The 22831-nt window shown below is 51.3% G+C and overlaps 1 protein-coding gene across 2 annotated transcripts in view; it reads right to left on the reverse strand.

The window, feature by feature from the left end:
• adam19a (ADAM metallopeptidase domain 19a) overlaps window positions 1-22831 on the reverse strand; it is a 34800-nt gene that overhangs the window by 5974 nt on the left and 5995 nt on the right. For both annotated transcript variants that reach the window (XM_086105394.1, XM_086105395.1), the window contains exons 3-15: window positions 17016-17092; window positions 11803-11884; window positions 9238-9314; window positions 8292-8469; window positions 7201-7266; window positions 6325-6396; window positions 6098-6264; window positions 5207-5291; window positions 4840-4982; window positions 4575-4752; window positions 2413-2502; window positions 2052-2247; window positions 256-364 (exon numbers count right to left, since the gene is read on the reverse strand). In XM_086105394.1, the coding sequence (XP_085961520.1) occupies window positions 256-364; window positions 2052-2247; window positions 2413-2502; window positions 4575-4752; window positions 4840-4982; window positions 5207-5291; window positions 6098-6264; window positions 6325-6396; window positions 7201-7266; window positions 8292-8469; window positions 9238-9314; window positions 11803-11884; window positions 17016-17092 (1520 nt within the window). The remainder of the gene's footprint in view (window positions 1-255; window positions 365-2051; window positions 2248-2412; window positions 2503-4574; window positions 4753-4839; window positions 4983-5206; window positions 5292-6097; window positions 6265-6324; window positions 6397-7200; window positions 7267-8291; window positions 8470-9237; window positions 9315-11802; window positions 11885-17015; window positions 17093-22831) is intronic.

Raw genomic sequence — 22831 nt, forward strand, 5'->3', positions numbered from 1 at the left:
CAAAAAAACAAAACAGATGTTGGAGGGGGAGAACACGTGAGCCCGCAAATCATCTCCAGTATGCGCAGTCAGCGGTGCCATTTTTGGACAAAACGTCAAAGCAGCAGCCAGTTGTCGATAAACGAGCCGATTTGTTTTTCGCCTCGACACCGGAAAGGATGATGCGAATGTCCCGATTTTCCCTGGGGTGCCGCAAAACAGCTCGTTCCGAATGGCGGACGTGGCGGCAGATGCCGCTCGCCCTTTGGTGCTCACCTTTTTGCGCACTTGACATAGTTGCCGCGCTCGTCTTTCCCGCAGTTCCCGAAAGCGTTTCCTGCGGCGTTGACGTCTCCGAAACAGGCGTCGTGGGCTGGACGGGCGCCTGGAAAACACGGCGCGCCAATTCAGCTCATGGCTTTATTGTCAACATACCACAAAACTAGGATGCCAAATCATCTGACTCCAGCCTTCAAAAATCCTGAAAACAGCTTGCGGATGGTTCGATTGCCAACAAACAAAAGCGCCTGAAGACTCTCCGGAACGTCACAGGCCAAAGTGAGCTCCTCCCCGACAGAACACACTTGTCACGTCCACGTGCCATACTTCCTTGACACCAAGGAAAGCTGAGGGCTTTGGAACACTGGTAAAACTGTTGGGTTAAAAGCGACCCAAATGAGGCGAAATAGCCCAGCGGGTGGTCCAAACGCAACCGAGAAACGCAATCCTGGGTTATTTACACCCAAGTAAACTGGGTTGAGAAGGCAAAGGGGTCAAAAGTACCCATAGCGAGGACTTGCAAATAAGTTGTCAAGTGATCAGTATTGTCATGCTAGCAAACGAGCGCAGCAGCATTTAGTATACGAGGTACCTTGTGGCACCTTGCAGGGGGTTTCGGAACATAAACTAAAAAAGCCCAACGTGAATAGAATGGGTGAAAAGTGAACAGCATTTTGGCGGAGGATGCGCGTCAAGCAATTTGTGCCTCGATCTGCAAGTCATTGGCGGCGGCTGTTGATGCCGCAAGATGGCGCCAAAGCAATACAGTGAAACTCCTCTACAACGACACCTACATGGGTGAAAATACCCCCTAGTGTGAAAAAAAATTCTCACGCATTAACACCATTCCCACTCTCCTGCCCCCCCATACAACGAAAAAAAAACCCCTGTTGCGTTATACGAAATCTTTTTCTCTGCTCTTGCCTCGCGACGAGATTCACTACAACGAAGTCTAATCCAACGGTGACCTCTACTGCTTCGTTTGGAAACGGCAACAGCAACCGCCATACCGGTTGACACATGCGCAGTAGTCCAGGAAGTATTTGTTATTGTTGGTTTCAGACGCAGAAAGAACGTTGCATTGCTAAAATGGCTCCAAAACGGACCTTTGGATGCCAAGCAGCTAAGACAAGAAGAGCTCCGACACTGGAAGAGAGGGTAAAAGTGATCAAAATGAAAGACGGAGGAAGCAAAATAGAAGACATTATCCAAGAAATTGATGTAAGTGAAAGTGAATGCTGATCGTAAATTTCGCAATTTCTTTCCCTTTTTTTCTTTCTACACTGACTATATGAAGTGTCAAATAAGTGTGTGCTCATACTTATGCACTATTGGAATAAAACTAAAGAGTACACATACATTTGTGTGTGTGTTTACATCTGAGATCCAATTTGCTACAGTGAAAAACCCCCTGTTGTGAAAAATTTCTTGCTGTAAACATGATTTCGTTGTAGAGGAGTTTCACTGTACTTTGCTACGAGACGGGACAAAGCCTTCTCATCCTAGTCGTGCTTTGTACCTCACTTCAACCAGGATGCCACGTGATGGCGCCAAAACACTACTGTTGGGGGGGGGGGGTGAAAGACAGGGCTTGGTGGCATCAATTCTGAAAGCACAAAGGTGTGGGTGGGAGGGCGTTGTTTTGAAATGTTGAAACCCTTTTATATACATTAAATTGCGGACAAAATCAGACAAACAAAAAAGGGATGGTCCGACTCCCTGAAAGCCAAACCAACCCAAAATGCAAATCGAAGCGAGCGGCATCCATTGACGTCCACGAGGCTCGTCCTTACCGGCGCCCCACAGCTGCAAGCACTGCTGCTGGTGGGTCAGGCACATGCCGTTGTAGCAGTAGGCCCGCCCGGACTGGCAGGCGGAGCCGTCCAGCAGGTAGACGTTGCTGGGGCAGTAAGGCGACGCGCCCGTGCAGTACTCAGGCAGGTCGCAGGCCCCGGCCGGGCCCCGGCACATGGTGCCTGCTTGCTTCAACTGCAACGGGAAGCACCGATTGACTGAAAAGTGGACTGAGCTCGTCTTTGCCGTATCACAACTTGAAGAGAGCCATTAGAGTAGAGATGAGATACTTACCGTTTGAAGCTGCGTGCGCGCGTGTGTGTGTGTGTGTGTGTGTGTGTGCGCGTGTGTTTGCATTACCTTACAGCCTTGGCAACACACTCCATGGGCACACTGAGCCCCTTCCTTCAGGGTGCAATTATTGGCATTGCAGCAGTCGTTGGTGCATTCCTGCAAAGCAAACAAGGGTCAGCTGCTCCTCCTTCACCCTGTGGGCTCTTTGCTGCCTATTTGTCTCCATCTCATTTGTTCCTTTTTGTTTCCCTCGCTCTATTTATTGCAAATGGAGTCAAACTTGCTCCGGGTTGGTCATTTCTGACTTGCGCCCTTTTCGATAATCTCCTGCGTTTATGACGAGGCAGCAATTTTGTGTTTTGGAAAGCGCAGTTTCATAGCTTAGTGCAGTCTGATGGCGCAAATGAATGAGATGAAATTTGATTTGAAGAAGTGCAGGCACCCTCCGCTCTGGCAGCCCATTCCCGTCAGGGGAAAAAATAAAATAAAATTCTGTTAAAAAAAAACAGAGGAAAAAAAACACACGAAAAAAAAATCTTATTTTCCATCTCGGAAAAAAAAATCTTGTTATTTTCCATCTCGGAAGACCTTTTCAGTCAGTATATTAAAAAAAATCACTGCAAGTCCTTCCATAGGCGAGCAACATTTGAAGCGCACTTACGCGTCAACCATGTCACATTTGACAAGAATCTCAAAGTTGACTTCATGAGGGGACTTGTTAAGATGTGCTCAAATAAATGGGGATGCGGTTTTGCAGCCAGGATAAAAAAAAAAAGACAATTTTCTGGAAAAGCAAAAACCTTTGACCTAATTTGACCATAAAGAGACAAAATGAAGGCCATAGCGCGAATGCCATTTGAATTTAAGAAGTTGAGATAGGGCCTGAAGGGTTAAATCGGAGACGCTTTGGCTGTTTCAAGATTCAAGGGGGTGACAGACGAGTCAAAACTTGACAAAATGTTGGCGGGGAGCGAGGGGTGGGCGCCGAGTTGAAAAATAAAAACGCAGAGGTGCCACACGCTGCTGCTGCTGTGGCATCAACGCCGCACACTCCACACGCGCGCGCGGCATCTCCTGTTGCCATGGCGCCCTGTGCAGAGCCGCCGCTCCGCTCCTCCAAACGAATGCGAGAGTTGATTCGAGCACGGTGGGGGCGGGCCAATCCCTCGCGGCATCAGAGCAACGCGTGTGGCGTGAATGACGAGGTGCACAAAGTCTCAAGGCGCAAAAGGCAGAATGGAAAGCAAGACGGTTCCGTCACACACCTGTTAAGCAACCCCTTAATGGGTATCGATATCAGATAGCTGTGTGTTATGTAGCGACGCCACTCGAGTGAAGCGCGACTCAGCAGTTAATAATCCACTATTCTCTGCTGTGTGTTCATCAGCGCGGACATGCGCGCATCTTTTGGCTCAACCAATTAGCACTGACGCGACGGGCTTAACACGTCAAAGAGCTTTGATCTACGACACCAGTTAAGCTAGCCTAGCCACGACAACAGCTAAGCTAGCACGACGCTCGAGGTCAGACGGACACGTTTTTCTGTCATCTGTACGTTTTTCTCTCTTTTCTGTCCAAATATATATTTTTCTACAAACAATGGCTGTCCTGTCCATGACGTTTTTTTTCGTTGCACCGGGGTTTAGCGCGTGTATTTCTAAAGAGACCAAAATCTCTTACAATCTCTTATCCCTAATCGGCCTATCAGTTTCACTCTCACAAAAAACAAACGAAAAAACGTATTTAAAAAATCAAATCAGATTCCAAAAGCAGGTCACCTTGAATCTAAGGTGGCGCACGATCCGCATTGGCGGTATTTGTCAGCGGCCAGCAGTCGGCCATTGCAGCTTGCCATCAGAGCGGTTTTTGTATGACTCGTGTAAGTTTGGCTCTCCTTTACGGAGAGAGGAATCCTGTCTGAACGCAGCCTTATTCAAAGGACGTCTGCCCCGCAGTACGATGGAACAACGCACTCTTCTCGGCAACAGGCCTTCCACCAATGGAGGCAGTGGTTTCCTTTTCAGCAACGCTTGTCTCGACTTGATTTGTCTGTCTCTTTCATGGCCGTCGCTCACCGTGGCAAATGGGGTTGCAGGCTTGAAAAGTAGATCTTAGGTCAAAAGCGTTTTTTGGGAGGATTTTTTTATTTTCGGTCAACCGCGGTCCTGATCCATCGACACACTGGGCAAAGTCTCGGTGACACAAGGAAGAAAAGGCAAGACGCTCACGTCGGCTTGGCCGCAGTCGCACTCCTCGCCCTCCTCCACGAAGCCGTTGCCGCACCTTTTCCCGCCCACCAGGTCCTTCATGTCGGGCATGTCGTAGAGACACATGCCCCCTCCCTTCTGGAAGTAGCCGTCGAGGTCGCGCTTGCTGCACTGGCTGAACACCCTCGGAAACGGATGCCTGCGAGCGAGCGAGCGGGCGTCACGGACGCTCGGTGGCCGCGAGTGCCCACCCGACGGGTCGCGGCGGAAGGCGGGCGGGGCTCACCCGGTGGCGGCGGCCATGACGCAGCCCCCCTGCTCGGCGGTGGCCTCCGCGCAGCAGCCGTCGTGGTCGTGACTCATGCCGAAGTTGTGGCCGATCTCGTGGGCCATGGTGGCGGCCGCGCCGATGGACAGCTCCGAGTGGTCCTGGGCGGTCCCGACGATACGCAACACGAGAAAAAAAAACGTCGGGTCAAGAATGAGCCAATGTAAAAGGGGGTTGTTAGCGCACAAACAAGCTGGAAGAGAAGAGATGAAACATTTTGAACCCCTCCAGGGAGCTGCCACGACTTGGGTCACTTTGACCCGACTGTTTGTTTGGTTGGTGGAGTCCTGTCCAAGTAAACAAAAGCTTCCTGTGCGGCACATACCACATTGATCCCTCCGGAGTTCTCCAGACTGCACATGCCCTCCAGCGGTGCCATCCCGATCGTTGTCCCCTTGAAGATCACGCCGCTGTGAGAGAGAGAGGCGCGCACGTCAAGAGGACACCCCGACAACTTCCATCCACCCTCCCAAACTCAAGCAACGGCTCCGCTTTGGCGCGGTGCTCTCAGAGCTCGGCTTGGGGGGGGGGGGAAGCTTTATTTGCGGACGGAAATATTGCAGTGGCAGCCATTTTCCAAAAAAAAAAAAAGAACCTTTTGAGTGCCAGCCAATTGAGAGCATGCTGACTGATCCTTCGAGGCTCACAGAATAATGTTTTAGAACCACGGAAGGTCAGGAACAACAAAGTTGAAGATTATTTATTTATTTTATTTTTTTGTAAAATGCCAACGACGATGAAAATGTGGTTTTGAGGGCTAAGTCGTGGAGATAGTTATAATGTACCACATATTACACAATCAACAAACTTTACAAACTAATTCGGAGAAGTCGTAGTAGTATTCGGTAGCATGTGCGTGTGTGCGCGTCACCTACAACAGCACTTCTACTTCTAAATCGATTTCGAAGGGACCACCACATTTTAGGAACTTACACTCTGTTGCGAAACACAAGGTCAGCTCATTCAAGAGATGCAATGCTGCCACCTGCTGGTGACAGCTAATTTTTCATTTTTGATCTCTCGTAGCAAAAAAACTGGCCGCGAATTTTGCGGTTTGATGTCTGCCGGCCAATCGCTAAGCCTACAAAAAAACAGCAAATGACACGTTCCTTTTTAGCAGCTCTGGACTCATTTCATTTTCTTTTTTTTCCCCCCTTCTTCCTGCTGGCGTCCTCCAGACGGGGTCCCCGGACGGCGAAAGGTTTGGAGGACTCACGTGAGCAGCTGGGCGTTGTCGTGCTTCTTGCGCGACTTCAACTTCTGTCTCCACTGCAGGAAGGACCAGAGGGTGGCGTTGGGCTCCTCGGTGACAATGCACTGGTCCCGCTCGGTCCAGACCTCCAGGCCAATCAGCGGCACGCGGATGTTGAGAGCCCTGTAGAACTGACGGCCCAGAGTTCCCGTCGATCGTGTCGCCAAGCGCGCGGCAAAAGCGCAGCTCACCTTGTCCACGTAATTGGCGATTTCCATAATCCTGGTCTTGATTTTCTCATAGTCCCGATTCTGTCGTTTGAACTGCAGTCAAGCAAAGACCGCCGAGCGTCAGCGCCACTCACGAGCTCAAAGACTTTGCATGTCCCGCAGCGTAACCCATCGTGTCCCGCTTTCACGCTCTCGGCCGCCCGTCGTCGGACAGGCGGGATCTTAATGCGACGTTTGTGAAGACGGAGCGCCTCATCGATGGACTTTATTTTTATTGTCCAGTCCAGAAGCCCCTTTTTAGCTTCCATGTCAACTTTTCCATTTCATTTTGGTCGGTCGGTATATTCATGGTTCACTTGCCTTTATTTTAGCGAAAGCCCAGCCTAAGCCTAAACTAACGAATACATTCATTTATTGCTTGTGTTTGTTCAGAAGAAAATTGATGTGTCATGGTTCTGTTTGTGACCAACAGGTGGCACTGTAGGGCTCTGCCTGCAGCTGCACATCTGTTGGTCATCGTGTCATTCGCGTCTGTTCAAAAGGACTCCCGGCACGACGGCACGAGCACTCGGTGTCGGGGCATTCTTGGTTTCTGTTTGTTACTTTTTGATTATTTTTGTTTGCATGACTTTGTTAGTTTAGGATTTTGTTTTCTGTGTTTTAATCCAATTTGTCTAGTTCACTCTGCTCCTTCCTGCCTGCTTTTTGGGGTCTCGCATCGTGACAAAATGGAAGAGGACCTTGAAAAAAATGGATAGAAATGAATAATTAAATAAAGACATAACTGCAGCTGGCATATTCTTGCAAATTGTTCAGCCATCCTCGGAAACTGCGTCTGCCAACGTTTTGGTGAGTGGTTTGGCTAGGGAATGAGATGATGGCCGTGGCCGAGCTTACCAACATGTTGTCAGCCACGATGTAGAGCTCCATGTACTTGGTGGTGCCCCACGTGTTTCTTTTGGCCTGCAGTTCGGGGGATAATAACGGCAATGTCATTTTTTTGACGAACAAGAGCGCTAACACAAGGAGAGGAAGTCATAGGTGAAGCGTAGACGGCGAGCAACGGATGGCCTGGGACTGGGCAAGCTGCAAGGAGTGCATTTGTTCGAGACAGCGTGGCCAGTTGAGAGCTTCCAAACTTGTGGGGGGAATCGCAACAATGGGGGTCACGGTTGCCATGGTGGCCTCAATGGGTAGCCACGCTGTTAAGGTTTACTTGAGTAGTTTCCATTGGGAAAGAAGCTTAGAAAGCCTCTGGACCCAAAGGCCTCAGAGGAGCGCTAAGAGTGCTTCAGCTAATGACGTGACGGATGGCAGAAGGATGGGAGAGTACATTAGAGCAGCGGTTCTTAACATGGGTTGGTTCGGTGAGTCGGTCACACGGGTTCGACGGAGTGAGACACACGCAACTCAACATGTTCATTAGTTCTGACACGCCTGCTTGGCCATCACTGGCTGCAGATGATCACATGACATTGCTTGTCCAATCGGTGCAGCGGGAAATTTTGTTCGCTTCGTAGTCAACGTGTGACGGCCGTGATACTAAGTCGTTCAATTTAAAAAAAATAATAATAAAAAATAAAAAGTATACTTATCCCTTGAAATGTTATGAACTTTTTTCTGTTTTTAATAAATGTGTTTTTTTTCTTGAATTTGTAAAAAAAAAAAAATCTATTTTTCACTCATGAAGGGTTCGGCGAATGTGCATATTAACGGGTAGGGTTCGGTACTTCTAAAATGGTTAAGAGCCACTGCATTACAACGAACATGCACGAAGCATTCGAGATAAATGATGGCGGCGGATCGCGAGCGCAAGCGGCGCTCGGCAATTCAATTGCGTGGCGTTCAATTCATCTTCCTTTGTGGGGACACATCAAGTAGTTGAGGCGGCCCCCTGAGAGCTTGTCAGGATCGTTTACAGACAGCAAAGAAGAGAGCTCGATAGAAAGAATAGACAGAGACTTTTTTTTTTTGCGGCATACACTCACCCTGAAATGATGCGGTGCGAGAAAGTCGGCAACATGCGGCATGCGACGGCCGTGGCCGCAGTCTCCGCCTTTCAATTGCAGGTGTTGCGCGGGCAGCAAGGAATGGCGCTGCGGAGGAGCCGCGCCGGGCAGCGGCTCCAGGTAGAAGGTGGTGTTGACATTCAAAGATATCAGGCCCCTGTGGCAAAGGCAGAGCGCGTTTGCTTCGACTCGCCAAGCTCACAAGAGTCAGTGAGACGAACGCCCAACAGGCTGCCGTATTTCAATGTCGGCGATGGGGCCGGCACTCGGACAACCTCGTTTCCGTTTTCGGCGGGACTTGGTGTCAAAAGTAGGGCCTGACCTACGCGCGGCAGATTTTTGGGAGACGCGCGTCCAATCACTGATGGAACTCGTTCAGCGCCAGCCATTGTCAAGACCCTTCTTGAACCTACCACGTGATTTTGCTTTTCATACGTAAAGACGTACCTGGATTCTTAAAAGAATAATAATTTAAAAAAAAAAAAGTCTCAGACATTGAATGAGTTAATCAGCCGACGAATTTCAAGAATATAAAAATCAAGCGTCTTCTCTGGTCGTTTACAACAATAAAGACGCGAAGAGAGAGGGGAAAAAAAAATCGTCCGAGTCATTGGCAGGGGAATTTTCAAATGTTCGCATCTCTGTCTTTGAGAAGCGCCGGCTCAACAGGATCAAATGAGTTCTTTTCAAGCACAAACGTCGGTCAGCAAAAGTCGGGATCATCTCGGTGGCGGCACCTGTGCATGGAAACAGCCGGCGATTTGCATGCAGAGCAGCCGGGCCGTGAATCGCATCTCTGTTCCTTCTTGAAATATTAACAAAGGTGAAACTGCCCGAGACCGTGAAGAGCGAGCGCGAGCTAGACCGCAAAAAAAAAAAAAAAAATCTAAAAATCAGAAGAATAAAGTTTGGTTGTTGTCCACACCTGACGCCTGAGCACACGCTGAGGGCCACCCAGGAATCCGGATGTCCTCTTACATCGCCGTGATAGAAGCAGTGATCCTGGAGAAAAGACAAAACAAAGGCTTTGCGGGAACATGACATTGAGCAGCAGATTTGGACTCCTTCCAAAGAGATCCGTTTGGAAGACACGTCACCCTTTCAACGGGAAATGAAGCAGCGGAAACCTGTCCGCCCCCCCCCCCCCCCCCGGCACCCAGATGAGGTGCGCCCAAACTTTCCACGGCATCATCGCATTCAACGCAGCGGTCGGATCGAGTCCCTTTTTTTTCCCACCGCCCGTCTTGGATCTGGACTCGTCAACGGCGAACGAACAACGTGGCGCTCGCGATTGGAATCCCGATTGCATGAGGGAGGAAGGCGTTGGGGCTTTTCGTGCTTGTTGGGATCTTTGAGCGTGTTTGGACCTGAGCTCAACATTCGAGAGGTTGTCAAGCCTAATTTCCGTTCGCAGTGATTTCGACTCTGCATCGAATGGCCGGAGGTCACTTGCAACATGGGTGCCAGTCTGGCGCGCCGCTGGGCCCGCCCCCTTCGGCCCGCCCCCCTCGGCCATTTTGGACAATTGGTGCAACAAGTTTAAGGAGCACCGACGGCGCGATTTTCTTGCTTGCCGATCGTAAGGTTTGGCTTGTCTGCCATCTGACAGGCTGGCTGCTTTCCCAAGCAAAAAATAAAAAAAGAACAACGATGACACGCCGATGCTTCAAAAGTCAAGCCGTTAACATTTTGCCGCTAACATTTTGATGCGAATCTTTGTGGAAGCAGAAAAGACTCGCAGGAGTTCCCGAGATCAAAAGCAGCCATATTGGCCTTATTACCAGCCGCTCATGTTAAAAGGAGACTTTATCGCCACCGGCTTGAAATTATGCAGGCAGGTTGGAGGTTTCGTGTGCGGGAGATTGTCAGCTCATCAGAGCGTGAAATGAGCTCTTTCATTCCAGCTCGGTGATAGCGAACATCCAAATTGTCAGCGAGGTGGGGGGGGACGGGGGGGGGGGACGAGCGCCCCCCCCCACCTCCCGCCCGACTTCCAGCAATTAACCACCGCCAGGGTGCAGCGCCTCGGCATGGGTGGCGTCCAAACGGGGGGGATGCTTGGGGGGGAAAATGCAACAAATTCAAATTGAAATGGCAAAGGCTGCTGCAGTTTGGGAAAAAACATCATGAAAGCTTTGTTTTGTTTTTTTAAATAACAAATTGCCTTGATTTTTAGCTTTAGCATAACGTACACGAGCGATATTCTTTTCTGCTAATATATGTCAATGAAGCGCGAGGGGTCGTGAAAATGAGCCCACACCGTCATTCCTTTTGGAAAGACAACCCCTCCTGAGTTCCTACTTGGGGGAAATCTCTCGGCCAAATCCGTCGTGTGTTAAAGAGATTCCATCTCCTGCCGCGTGAGCACAAGATCATTTTGTCATTGGCGGGAGCGGATGATCCAAGAAGCGACTTTCAGCCTGCGCTGGCAATCGCTCCCCGTCAGGAGGGACTCGCTCGGTGCTCATCTGGTCCATTTGGGAGCCCGCAATGCATCTTGAAAGGCAGTCAACAGCAGACGCTCACCAAGAATGGCGCCCACAGTGACAAGCGGAGCGGCGGGAACGATCCCTTCAATGTTCCGGCAACTTAGCAGGCATCATCGCCGGTCATCTCCGGGGAAAGTTTCCCGTTTGGATCATTTCAAACAGATTCTCCCTTTTTGTTTGCACACCAAACGCCGACGCGCTGCCTTGGAGACTCATTACTTTCTTCCCTTTTCAGCGCAATCACCGAATTTCACTGCTTACGATATCGCAAACACAGGACAGAGGTCAAGGAAACAAGTTGAGAAGGGGGGAGGGACGACGAGCCCTCGTGGCGTCACTGGCCCGGCGCTGCCTCCCTGTCCGTTTTAGTCAAGCCAGGTGGGCCCCCGCACCGCTCGCAACTTGACGTGGAGCGCTCCGTTTCCACCCATGTCCAGCAGGGGGAGTTGTTCGGTCGAGCCTCCCGGAAGCGCAAGGCGGCCAGCGTTTCCTCGTAGTCTGCCGGAAGTCGCTGCGCCGTGGCGCAGCTTCTCCCGGCCGTTCTTTGACAGATTTTGCAACTCGATCGGGCGCCCCGTCCATTTTGGAGAAAATGTCCGACTTTCGAGCGCGCCCGATGCCGCTCGGTTGAAGCGAGTGCTCCAATATGAGACGATGGCGTACATTGAACAATCTCTTGCAAACAAAAGGCCGAGTGAACTCTCGTTTATTCCCTCATCGGGCACCGCGGGAGGCTTTGAAGTCGACATCGTTTTGACGTTGTTGATTTTGGGGCGTTCACGTCACACTCTTTCTGACGACCAAGCATATTCCGGTGATTGTTCCCGTACCGCGAGAGGGAGCCTGCGCGCGCGCACGCGCACACTTTGACGAGGGCCGGCCGACGTCAATTAATGTCGGCGGATAATAGCGTCATCGATTTGCGGATTCGCCGTCGAAAGGGGATGGCCGTTCATCGCCGCCGCCGGCTTGATTGCGCAGTTTGTGGGGACTTGACTTACAGTGTAATTCCTTGTGGTCACGGTCACCGGCTGTCCTTCGTCTGTGTAGTAGGTCTCGGCGAAGTCTGGACCCAAAAGCTCACTGAAACAACAGAACACATTGAGTCACACACATGCACGGGCCTCACTTTGTGTCCCGAGGCGCGGCGGCCGTGTCGACGACGTGCGCGTCACGTGTCGGTGACTTCATACGGAACGACCGAAAGGGATCAACCGAGGCGCGCTTGCAAAACGCTTTGCGACAACACCGACGGGCGGGCCGTCTGAAATGACGGCATCGGTTGGGCTTCCTTTGCCGGCGGTTGAAAACGCAGGCGGCGATCACCGCCCAAGGCTTGTGCGCACGAGCAGGGGTCCGTTCTAGGAAATGATGAGGCGCGATTCAAGCTGCGAGCAGTTGGGTGAGGAGCCAAAGGGAAAAATTGCAGCTTGTCTTCCCGTGGCAACATCAAATCTTTGCTTCTTGTTGTTGTGCATTGTAGAAAAGCAAAATCATCATCATCAGAATGTTCAGCGGCTAGCCCAGGGGTGGGCAAACTTTTTGGCTCGGGGGCCGCATTGACTTTTAAAATTTGACAGAAGGGCCAGGTCAGCACGAGCTATGGTACATTAATAAAAAAACTGCATTTGTTGACAGTCCATATCAAACATCAACAGAACAAAAGCATGAAAGTACTGTATTAATATACTTTTTTTAAATGACAAGAGTGTTGTTGAAGACCTATTTTAGCCTGTGCATTGCTGCAGATGGGTTGTGATCAGACCAGTAGAAGTAGAGCGATACAGAGGTCCTAGGTGGTTGAAAAGACCCCCCCCGTATTTCTGCAACTTCAAGTCAATGCGCCACCTGGCGGTGAAAGGCCTGTCATTACAAGTCCAATTGAAATGAATGCAATCATTCACATTGAACCATAATTGTGGACCAACCTTTGGCGGGCCGGATTAAAAAGACCAACGGGCCGGATTCGGCCCGCGGGCCGTAGTTTGCCCACCTCTGGGCTAGCCTCTGGTTAAAGAAGAATAAAAAGAAAATCAATGTCTTGGTTGTAGTTCATGTAATGACACGGAATTCCCCGCTTCTCCGGGAGACATCTGGAAAAAGAGGCCAAGCATCTGCGCGCCGTCTGCAGCCGGCAAGCAAGCAAAAGCAATTACACGACCAAGACAATCAAACGCACAAGTGCTGCTTTATGATGGGAAGCAAAATGATGACATACAAAAAAGAAACTGCCTTGATTTCAATTATTATTATTATTTTTTTTTACCCATAAGACAAAGATAATGATGTGCGAATGCGCCCCAACCCCCCAGTCAGCAAAAATCGCTCCATTATGTAGCAGACATTGTTTCTCTTTTTCTCGATTGGAAAGTAAAACCAATTCCAAAGGACAACGTTTTGGAAAGCAGCTCAATGATCTCACGTCTTTCATTTTGAAGTGTTTAGGGGACAAGCCCCCCCCCTCACCCCCCCCCCCCCCAAAAAATGTTATAGCATCCAATATATATATCGCTGACAATGATGTGTGCATTTTTTAATTGGTTTGCAAAAAATAAAAAATTTACATTTAAAAAAATCCCAATCGTTCTGCTTGCAACTTGTTATGCTTCAATCATTTTAAAAAAACTTTTTCATTTTGTTTCAAACACAGCGCATATAGAAAAAGTGTTCAAATGGCAGTTTTTGGGTGCTCTATCCAGTGAGACCAAAACTTTTCCCACCATTGTGACCCATCATCGATTGGAAAAAAGAAAAAGAAGAACATTCTTTTCGAGCGGGGAGGTCAAAATAAACAACTGAGATGATGCGGATGCACAAGTGTGCACCCCCTTCAATTTCCGCTGTTCTAGCAAGCGTTTGCTGCCACGTTTTGCTTTGTGCTTCAAACTTGAACGGATCATATTTCCCTCCACTTTGACACGGACGGGCCTTGGAACAACAGGTCACAGATAGACAAATAAAAAAAAAAAAAGGCTGACCATGTCGCCTTTGCGCACATTATCGGCCTCAAGCGCTCTTGCGCTCAGGCCGCGGGAGCAGATCTGCATGCAAAGTATCCGTCGAGCAAAGCCAACAAACACAAAGAAGCTCCCGTACAAAGACTTTTCAGAGCTTTCCCAAGTTATTTGTAAAAACAAGTCCCGTCCATAAATCAATCCAAACAACAACTGCAGCGTCTGCGGCAGTGTACACTTTTGATCACGGTAAATGTCTCTGGGGAAGCGAGAACGTGAGCGAGGTGCCGTTCGCCCCGGCCAGATATTCCAGACTCGAAGGGGGGCGGGGAGGGGTACGAAATAAAAGATGGCGAGCAGGCGCTCTCGGCCCGTCTCGGCCAATCGCTTTCACAAGGTCACATAGTGAGCTGTGAGACTCTTAAAGCGAGAGCACCAAAGCGACGAGTCGGTTACTTCCTGAACGAGACAGGAAGCGGATTGAGGACGCGGGGCGGGGTCGCCATCGGCCCAGCCGCGGCACCTGTTGTCGGTCTTCAAGGGACTCCCTCTGCAGCACACCGCTCGCCCTTCGCCACTTCCTCTCAGTGGCTTGGGTGGGGCGGGGGCGGAGGGGGGGGGGGGGGGTTGGCGTTCATTTCAACGGGGGAAGTCAAGGGCGCGGCCGCGGTGCAAATTCAGCTTCTGCTCCAGAATCAGCTATTACCTGCCCCTCCCGGGACCAAAAGCTCATCAGTATTTTTCCTTCTTTTTTTGTTGCCTTCCACGCCGCCGTTGACTCCAAGCTGTCAGTCAACATCACAGACATGTCAACCAGAGCCGAAATAGACGCCGGTAAAAAGAACAAAGCCCCTATCTGATTTCAAATCACAAAGCGGAAACACAAGAGGGGCTGGCGCTGAGCTCAAACAAATCATTTCCTGGGGTTTGAAAAAGAAATCAATGAAGACGAGCGGGCTACTAAAACAGACTGATGGCTCTTGCGTGTGTAACATATTGGGGTGGAAATGGTTTGTTCGGGTTTGCCACTCCGATGCTAACGCTCGCCGAGGAGTCGTCAGTGTCCCGAACATGCGGGAGCCTCCCGGTGAATGTCGTGCGGAAAGTCATTCCAAGAATGATTGACCAGAACTCCAGCGAGTTAAATCGTTTGGCATCCTTCGTCACACTCTCGCCTTTGTGCGGCTCGGGACCCGGAGACCAGCTCGCTTTGTTTCCACAAATACCAGACGGTGACTCAGGCGCGAGCTATTCAAACATCCGACGACACGCGCGTGCTCTCTGCTCCAGCTTTCCGCCCCGGAATGTGCGCGAGGCATTCGACAACCCCGAAGATCCTCGTGGCGGTCTCATGATCATTTATTTCAGCAAACGTGTGGCCAAACAACCGCGACGCTGATGCTAGTTCCATTCGCTATGTGTGTTAGCATGAAGGCCTTTTATTATTATTATTATTTTTTTAAACACTGCACCGAATTTGACGGACCCATTCATTGTTGATGCGCCGTCGCGGTGCCACGTCGTTGGTGACGCCGCTCGCCGCAACTGCATATGCTCGGTGCGGTTGTCGCAAAGTCAAGTGAAGTCAAGTGGCAGGATGAACGATAGCAATGTTAGCTTCAAATAAAATGTAGCATAGCCACACGTGGTTCACTTGTATCACCTCTCCTCATCCTCCCCACAAGCAAAGCCGCCGCCCCCCCTCAAAAAAAAAAAACAGTGAAAAAGCTCCAAGTAGCACTTGTTGAGTAGCTTAGCAACCAAACGTGGACGCAGCACCAAGAGCAAATGAAGTGGGAAGAGGGCTCGACGTTCAGAAGGCAACGCTAACGTCGATTTGTCTTGTTTTCCTCAACTGGGAGTGGCCATCAACAACTTGAAGCGAGCGCACTCGGCCAGCGACGCTGATCCGTTGGGGGCCAACAATCCGCAGGCCACCTTTGCGCACTTTACCGGAAGTCCGTCTCCTTCTAGTCAAGCCAGACGAACGACGATTAGCCTCAGTGAACTGCAACTTTTTTTTCCTTTTCCCGTTTTTGTCGCTGACCTTCCGAAAAAGCTTTCCGCTTTGTCTCCGCTTACCTCGCCACGCGTCGACCCGTTTCCAAGCAACTGGCAGGCGGCAGTTCTCACTCCACTGCAACGTTGCTTTCAAGCCTCCTCGACGCGAGGAGCCATCCGCTTTCTGACGTATTCGCCGGCTTTGCGAGAAATCCGCTTGCCGAACAAATCAAAGCTAACAGGGGCCGCCATTCACATGCAAGCGATTACGAACCGTCTCTCGTTTTTGTGGCTTCTTGTTGCGTTGCCAGCAAAAATCCGCCCGCACGGCTCGCTTTGACAACTCGCTAAGTCCGATGCTCCGATCGAAACAGATGTTGTTGTTTTTTAAAATGCTGAAGCGAATTTTGATATTTGCAAATTCAAATTCCAATAACCGATCATTCAAAAATACATATGATGAGTCAAATAATGTTTGGTTTTTTTTGGGGGGGGGGGTCCCTTCAAGGTGTGCATTCCAGGCACAACATTGTCCTTTAGTATTTTACTTAACCACGGAGAGAAAAGCCTGCAGATTTTGGGCCATTTATGGGGTGGGGGTGGGGGGGTTGCAATATTTGACTGTCATTAATGTCAAATCCGACCTTTTCACCTGTCGCGGGGGGTTTCCGGCCCCCATGAAAAACAAAGGACTACTGGATCAGGAAATCAAACTGTTTCATGGTCGAATCAGAGCCGCCAATCACGTCTGAACCGAGAATGTCGTTGCGCGGTTTGATTTGTCCAAAACTGCCACGCGTCCTTCTATTTTTCATCCACTGCAACGGGGGTCCGTCGCTTTGCTGCGCAATCGCAAAGGGCCTCGTCAAGGATTCCGTTTGTGAAGCGAATCGTGTGTTGACGCGGAGCAAGAAGGAGGTGGCGCGAGAGACTTGTTGATCCTTGGGCTATTTTTGCCCAACGCGCACGTCATCAAAGCAGTCGGGGATCTTAAATTGACGAGGAAAAGAGAGAGAGAGAGAGAGAGAGAGAGAGAGAGAGAAAAAAAAGAGCCTAAAATGTCTCCTTTGACACATCAAAGTGAAAGCGACTAAAACCTTGGTGCTTTTTGGGAGGCTCGAAGCGGCAAATGCGGCGGAACGAATTTGAGGTTGAGCGCGAGGACAGGAAGCCGGCCGGCGCTTCTTGCAGAGGCCCGGGAGGAAAAGTGGCGCGCAAGCGCAAGCGCAGGCGCAGGCGCATGGGCGGCGACAACTCACCGGTTGTGTTCCACTCGCAGCACCAGTTGGAGGTCAGCGGAGGAGAGCGCAATTTCCCCTCTGATTGGCCGCTCATCCTGTTGGATGAAGAAGAGACATTCGGGGAGTCAGACCCTGACGGCGTTCGCGTGGCACGCTCCACTCTCGCCACCTTCGCCCGGTGAAATTCGGCCAAGCGATGGGAAAAGAAGCGTCCGCTTTCTCCAGCGGCGCAAATAAGGACAGGGGAACGTGGCCCGGGGCTTCACTTGTGAGAAGGACGCTTTCAGGAAGTCCGAGGACCAGAGAATGAGCCTCGAGTGCCCCCCCCCCCACCTTATTATTTCCTTCCTTCCTGTCTTATTGACAAAAAAGCCCAGCTGCATAAACATATTATCCCAAGTTCAATCGCAACCAATGCAGGGCGAAAAACTTCCAAAATCTCGACTCGGCAGTAATTCAACGAGCGGGGGGGGTCAAAAGGCCAACACTGAAATCGAGTCGCGTCATCAAGTTCAAGCAAAAGGTCTTCTGAAGTGTAATTCCCCGAGAAATGGCCTCTCCAATGGCCAACCTCTCCGGATTTGGGGCAGTGGAAAAAGATATCGACGGGCCAGGTGTCCTTTTTTGATAAGGCAAAAAGGAAAAGGGCGGATCGAGGGGGAGGGGGGGGGCAACAAAAGGCGCGCAAAAGGCCCGCTCAAACCTTTTGGCCGAGTGTTTCCAGGCTACGATTTGGAAGGTTCGAAATCAACGGCCAATGAAAACGCCTTCGCAAACCAGCGGGGGAGGGGGCAGTCGTCCCTTCTCTCGTGACCCAGATAACCTCAAACGGCATCCCGTTACGGTGAAACGAATCGCTCCATCGATCGCAAAGGGCACGGCGGCGAGCGCCTCGCGAAAAAGCGGCCATTTTCTGACGGCCGCTCGGCCCGCTTTGCGACATGGCGGCTCACTCGCTCACCTCGGCTCGGGCTCGGCGGGCAACGAAGCGTCCATTAGGGCCATTAGGAGCTACTTAAGCTTCGCCGTTGGTCGCGGGCCGGGGGGGGCTCGGGACGACTCGGCGGCTCTCCGGCGCCCGCCGGCATTTTTCAGCCGCCGATTTGGACGAGTGCGCACCTTGGTTTTTCCTTCATCCCTTTCACGCTCACCTCTGAGGCCGCGAGCGCCTCCGCTCCGACGCGGGCTTGCGAGGGAGCGGCCGCGGGCGGGCGGGGGCACCTTATGAAGACAGATTCCGAAGCGGGGGGGGGGGGGGCGATGCGTCCTTCTCTGAGCGGGCCAGGCGCAATTCCCAAGGGGACGGCGCTGAAGCCGCAAACGCGGGTGGCTTTTGTTTCCCCGACGGCCCGTCTTGACGTGTTGGCCTTTCGAGAAACCGGCCGTCACCCGTCACTCGGCTCGTCGCTCATCAAAGCGGCTGCGGCCGTGCGCCGCGCTTTCCTCTGCTCGGCCCATATTCCCCCATATATAAGTCCTCAATCTTGTCAAACAGAAAAAAAAATAGGAAATAGGATGTTCACGAATCTTCAAAGGAAAGCGTGCTTTTTTTTTTTGCAGGCCGGCTGCAAAGAAAACTTTTTCCTCATACACAAAACGTCCCCCGCCCATGGAAAAAAAAATGGGAGTAGTAAGATCAAGATACAAAATAAACACATCATATTGAGGCCACAGACTGAATGGGAGAAGGATGAAAGGGGGGGGGGAGGCCTCGTGTGCAGGCCATCTTAATGAGAGCCACATTTAGGTCAACATTGCTCTTGCCGCTTCTCACAAGCCCCGCCCCAGCCAGCCTCCTGACAGGAGAACCAGCAGGAGCAGACATGCAGTTTTGCCCATTAACCCACCCCCCCCCCCCTCCCATGCACCCCCCGCACAGCAAATAAAAACCGGGAAAGGGGAAAAGCAAAAGACGACCTCGATCATTCTTCCTCGTAAAACGGACGCCTGTGAACTTTCCACTCGGGGGGGACGAGCCGAGAGAGCAATCGGTCACCGTACGTGTTCGCATTTTTCCCGTCCGACATAAACGGCTGCTCGACTTGCCATTTGAAGAGAAGACGGGTCGGGATGGACGCAAAGTATGGCGTCCTTTATGATGTCAGGACATTAAATTATGTTTCCCTGTCAGTGCAACACAATTCTTCTTATGGAATACCTTTGGAGCGGACCGCAACCGCTCCGCCGTTGTTTCTTTTCGAAGACCTTTGACCCGTCACCCGTGCATGTGACGAGGCTCGGTCAGGAGTCGGGACCGACTGCCGCGGCGACCGACTCAATCCGGCCACGCCGTCGTTCTTTCGGAAAGCAAAAAGGACAGTCGCAAATTCTGATTCCGCTTGGGCGCCGGCGTATGCCCGCTGCGTCGCAGACCGCGACCCGATAGTGCCCGACCAAAATCAGACGCAAATCCAAAATCCGTGAGGACGGAATACCTGGGAATGCTTCATGCGCGCCACCTGATCCTGCTTCCCAAGTCCCAAACAAACAAAAGTCCGGAAAACAAAATGAAGCCAAAGTATCAAACAAAACCACGACCAAGACCCGACTGAGACAAACATGACAGTAGCAAAGAGCAACAATGACCCGACAATGAGCGGTCGGGCCGGGAGTCCTTTTAAAGCACTAATGACCTAATGAGCAACAGGTGTGCAGCTGCAGGAAAAGGCCCCACAGTGCCACCTGTTGGTCACAAAAGAAAACATGGCAGGCGCCCACACGGCAGATCCGCAAGCCTCCGGCCCGCATTTCGGATCGATGGCTTAAACCATGAGTGGGGTTTATACGAAAACCTTTATTAGTCTCGCAATGGAGAAATTCCCGATTCACAGCAGCAAAGTTATGAAAGGAAGAAGTAGAAGAACAAAGAACAAAGGGTTTGTTGATCACCTTTTGCCTCCCGCTACCAACTGTGCTCTCTCGTCGAGGTACCGGCGATACAACGCATTTTGAGCATCAGCGATCACACCGGCGTCGCCAATCATTTTTTTTGAACGGAAGCAATGTTGGAGAGAAATGCCTCCCCCCCCCCCCGCCCCCCCCCCACACACACACACACGAGTTCTCAGCAGGTTTGGACTCAGGGGACAGCGGCGGCCAAACCAGATGTTTTTCTCCCTTTCTCCCCACGGCAGCTGGAGCTTCAACTGTAATTTTTTTGCAGCGCGGAATCAAGCGTCGTCCTGCGTGACAATGATTGAGCTGCGGAAGGCACGGTTCTGCTTTTGATAGCCTGACAGGAAGTTGTCCGTTCCAAGCTGAACCGACATTGCGGCGATCACTTGAAAGAGGATGTCTCCCCCCCACCCCCCGCCGAGCTGAGTCATCCGTCGGTTGCAACAGAGGTGCGAAAAGGCGGCAAGAGTTACAGAGCACAGGGCTCGAAAAACAAGAGAGCAAGTAGCGCGGAGTAGTCTCGTTTTGGCAGAAACCATCCGCTGTAGTAGTCCTGCTTTTATGCGTCCGTGGGCGTGACTAGTAACGTTTATTGTGTGAAGACGAGTTGTTAGCAAAATGATTTTTGTTTCGTCACACAGAGATTTTTGTGTTGTCGATTGCTCGCGCATTTGGCGCTCGCCCGCTCTCCAAAAGTGACTCGAAAGGTCTTTGTATTCTTTTAAAGACGGCTGCCCCGTGAGGAATGTACTCACGGATCCTGCCGAACCCCGCGAATAGACTCCATCCCGCCTCGCCTTGGTCCTCGGCGGACACCATCTGTCCCCTTGGACGCCGTCCCGCTGGCGGAATGAAAAGCGTTCATTCCCGGGGCCCGTCGGAGCTCGAGCGCGGCGCTTCTTTACAACTCATTCGATGCCTTTCTCCCTTTCACCGACAATTCGACCACCAAATCGCTGCAGAACAAACGGACGCCGTCAAATGAAACTGCGATGAAAAGCTTTTTGAAAAAGCGCCGATCTCAAACGTCGTCACGGCGAAGCGGACAATGGCGATTGGCCGTCTCGCAAAAGGCCGGCGGTTTCCCTCTCGCCGTTCCCATTCCTTACGAGTCAACAAAGCAATCACTTGCGAGACAAAAGAGACATCTTGGCGAGCTCCCTTTCATCCTCAAGCGATGTGCTGCGAGACGATCGCTTGGCTGGAGAGCACAAAAGCTGGCAATCAGCCGAGTAGCAGCGCTTGCTGCTACTGTTGCGTTTGTTACCGTCACTGCATTTGTTGCGTCACAAATTCTTCGGAAGAAGGCGTTTGGTTTTCAAGAGCCAAGTAGAAGCGACGTTGTGACGTCATCGGAACGCGTCCAAATGTCACCGCTTACGTTGACGTTAACCCAAGAGCACCCGCGCTATTATTAATAATGATAATAATAATGCGCAGTTAGCATCTGCGAGGCGATTTAGCAGAGCACGGATAATTCTCGAGGGTACGATACCATTCGAGGATAATAACGATCTTTAAACGGAACTCCACTCGATTCGGCGGGATCGCATTTGGCCCGGACGCGATACGGCTGTCGCTCTCGTTCATTCGGATGCCAAAAAAACACGCGTTAGCGCTCCCGAAGCCCAAACCGTCCAAGTCGATGACATCCAAAGAAACAACAAGTCGCACGATACGATGCGAGGAGGCGACGCTCTTAAATCGAAACGGATTCTCCGACGGCAGTTGGCTTTTGTTCACGAAAGCGAATCGACTTTTCGACGCGCCATCTGGCCCACTCTTGGCACACAAACCAGTGAAAAGTCGTCCGTCCGTCCGTCCGCGCGTCCGTCCGGCCATATATGTCCCCTTTCGAAAGTCAAGTCGCTTGCAGCGCGCACGCGCATCCAGATGGGGCAGCGCTTTGCCAAAGTATTATTGCTCAATAATGCTCAGAAGGGAAGGAAACAGATGCGCGCTGTAAAAGCTTTGCATCCCATCGAGACACGAGGACAGCGGGGCCACGCCGAGGCTTTGGGAAGGCTTCAACTTTTCAAGTGGGTCCGTTTTGTTTTGTTTTTCCGAAACATGACAGGAAAAGTCCCGTTGATGTTCCGAGGTGACTCCCTTTGTAGCTGAAGCTTCGGCTGAAACGAAAGCAAACGCTTCATATGCAATTGAGCATTCGGGACGGGAAAAAAGTCGATTTGAGATCCAAGCGATGCGGCTTGCTGACTGGAGCTCGTCGGTCAAAGTCGAGGGAGGGCCGCGTCCCGAAAGTTTAGAATTTGAAGCTGAAGAGCGAAAGGCTGAGCGAGAGCTTCTTGGCAAGCGCGCCCGTCGCATGACGGCTTCCGAGTCCGGACGGAGACAAAGCCAGAGAGGAAAGAAGGCCGCGTCTTGCGCGGCTCCTTCGTCTCCGTGCGCCCGCGGGGTGACGATCATACGCTCGAGATGGCGGACGATGACAAGCGGCGGGTTCTTGTTGCAAAAGATGTTTGTGAACGGGAGCAAAAATAACTCGCAGCGTTTAATGGATGAAAAGGTCAACTAAAAATAGCACTTCCAAGTCTATTTTTAAAATGGCGCCGTTTGCCAAATGCGGCTCCGAAAAAGTGGTTGAGCGCGGGCATCGCAGTCAGACTTGCGCGAGTCACACCCAAAAACCATTTTCTCCATTTTCAACGTGCATCCAACACTCGTGCGCGTCACTCGCACGGTGGAATTCCCACGAGCGACTCGGCAATGGGCGAGTAGCAACCCGAGCGTGACATTCTTGTCAGCAACTAAAGAAGAAAAGAGATCGACGACGTGCGCTTTGTGGCGATCTCGCATGTATCAACACACTCTGCCGTTTACGATTTCTCATGTGTCAAAAGTCCGAACTGCCAAGACGGCCGCCAAGCGATGACATGCGTACAGCGCGGCACCGAGCCGCGTTTCCAAACTTTAACATC

Source organism: Hippocampus guttulatus, chromosome 2, assembly GCF_054856545.1.
Source record: "Hippocampus guttulatus isolate MCC_2025c chromosome 2, RoL_Hgut_1.0, whole genome shotgun sequence".
Classification (NCBI taxonomy): domain Eukaryota; kingdom Metazoa; phylum Chordata; class Actinopteri; order Syngnathiformes; family Syngnathidae; genus Hippocampus; species Hippocampus guttulatus.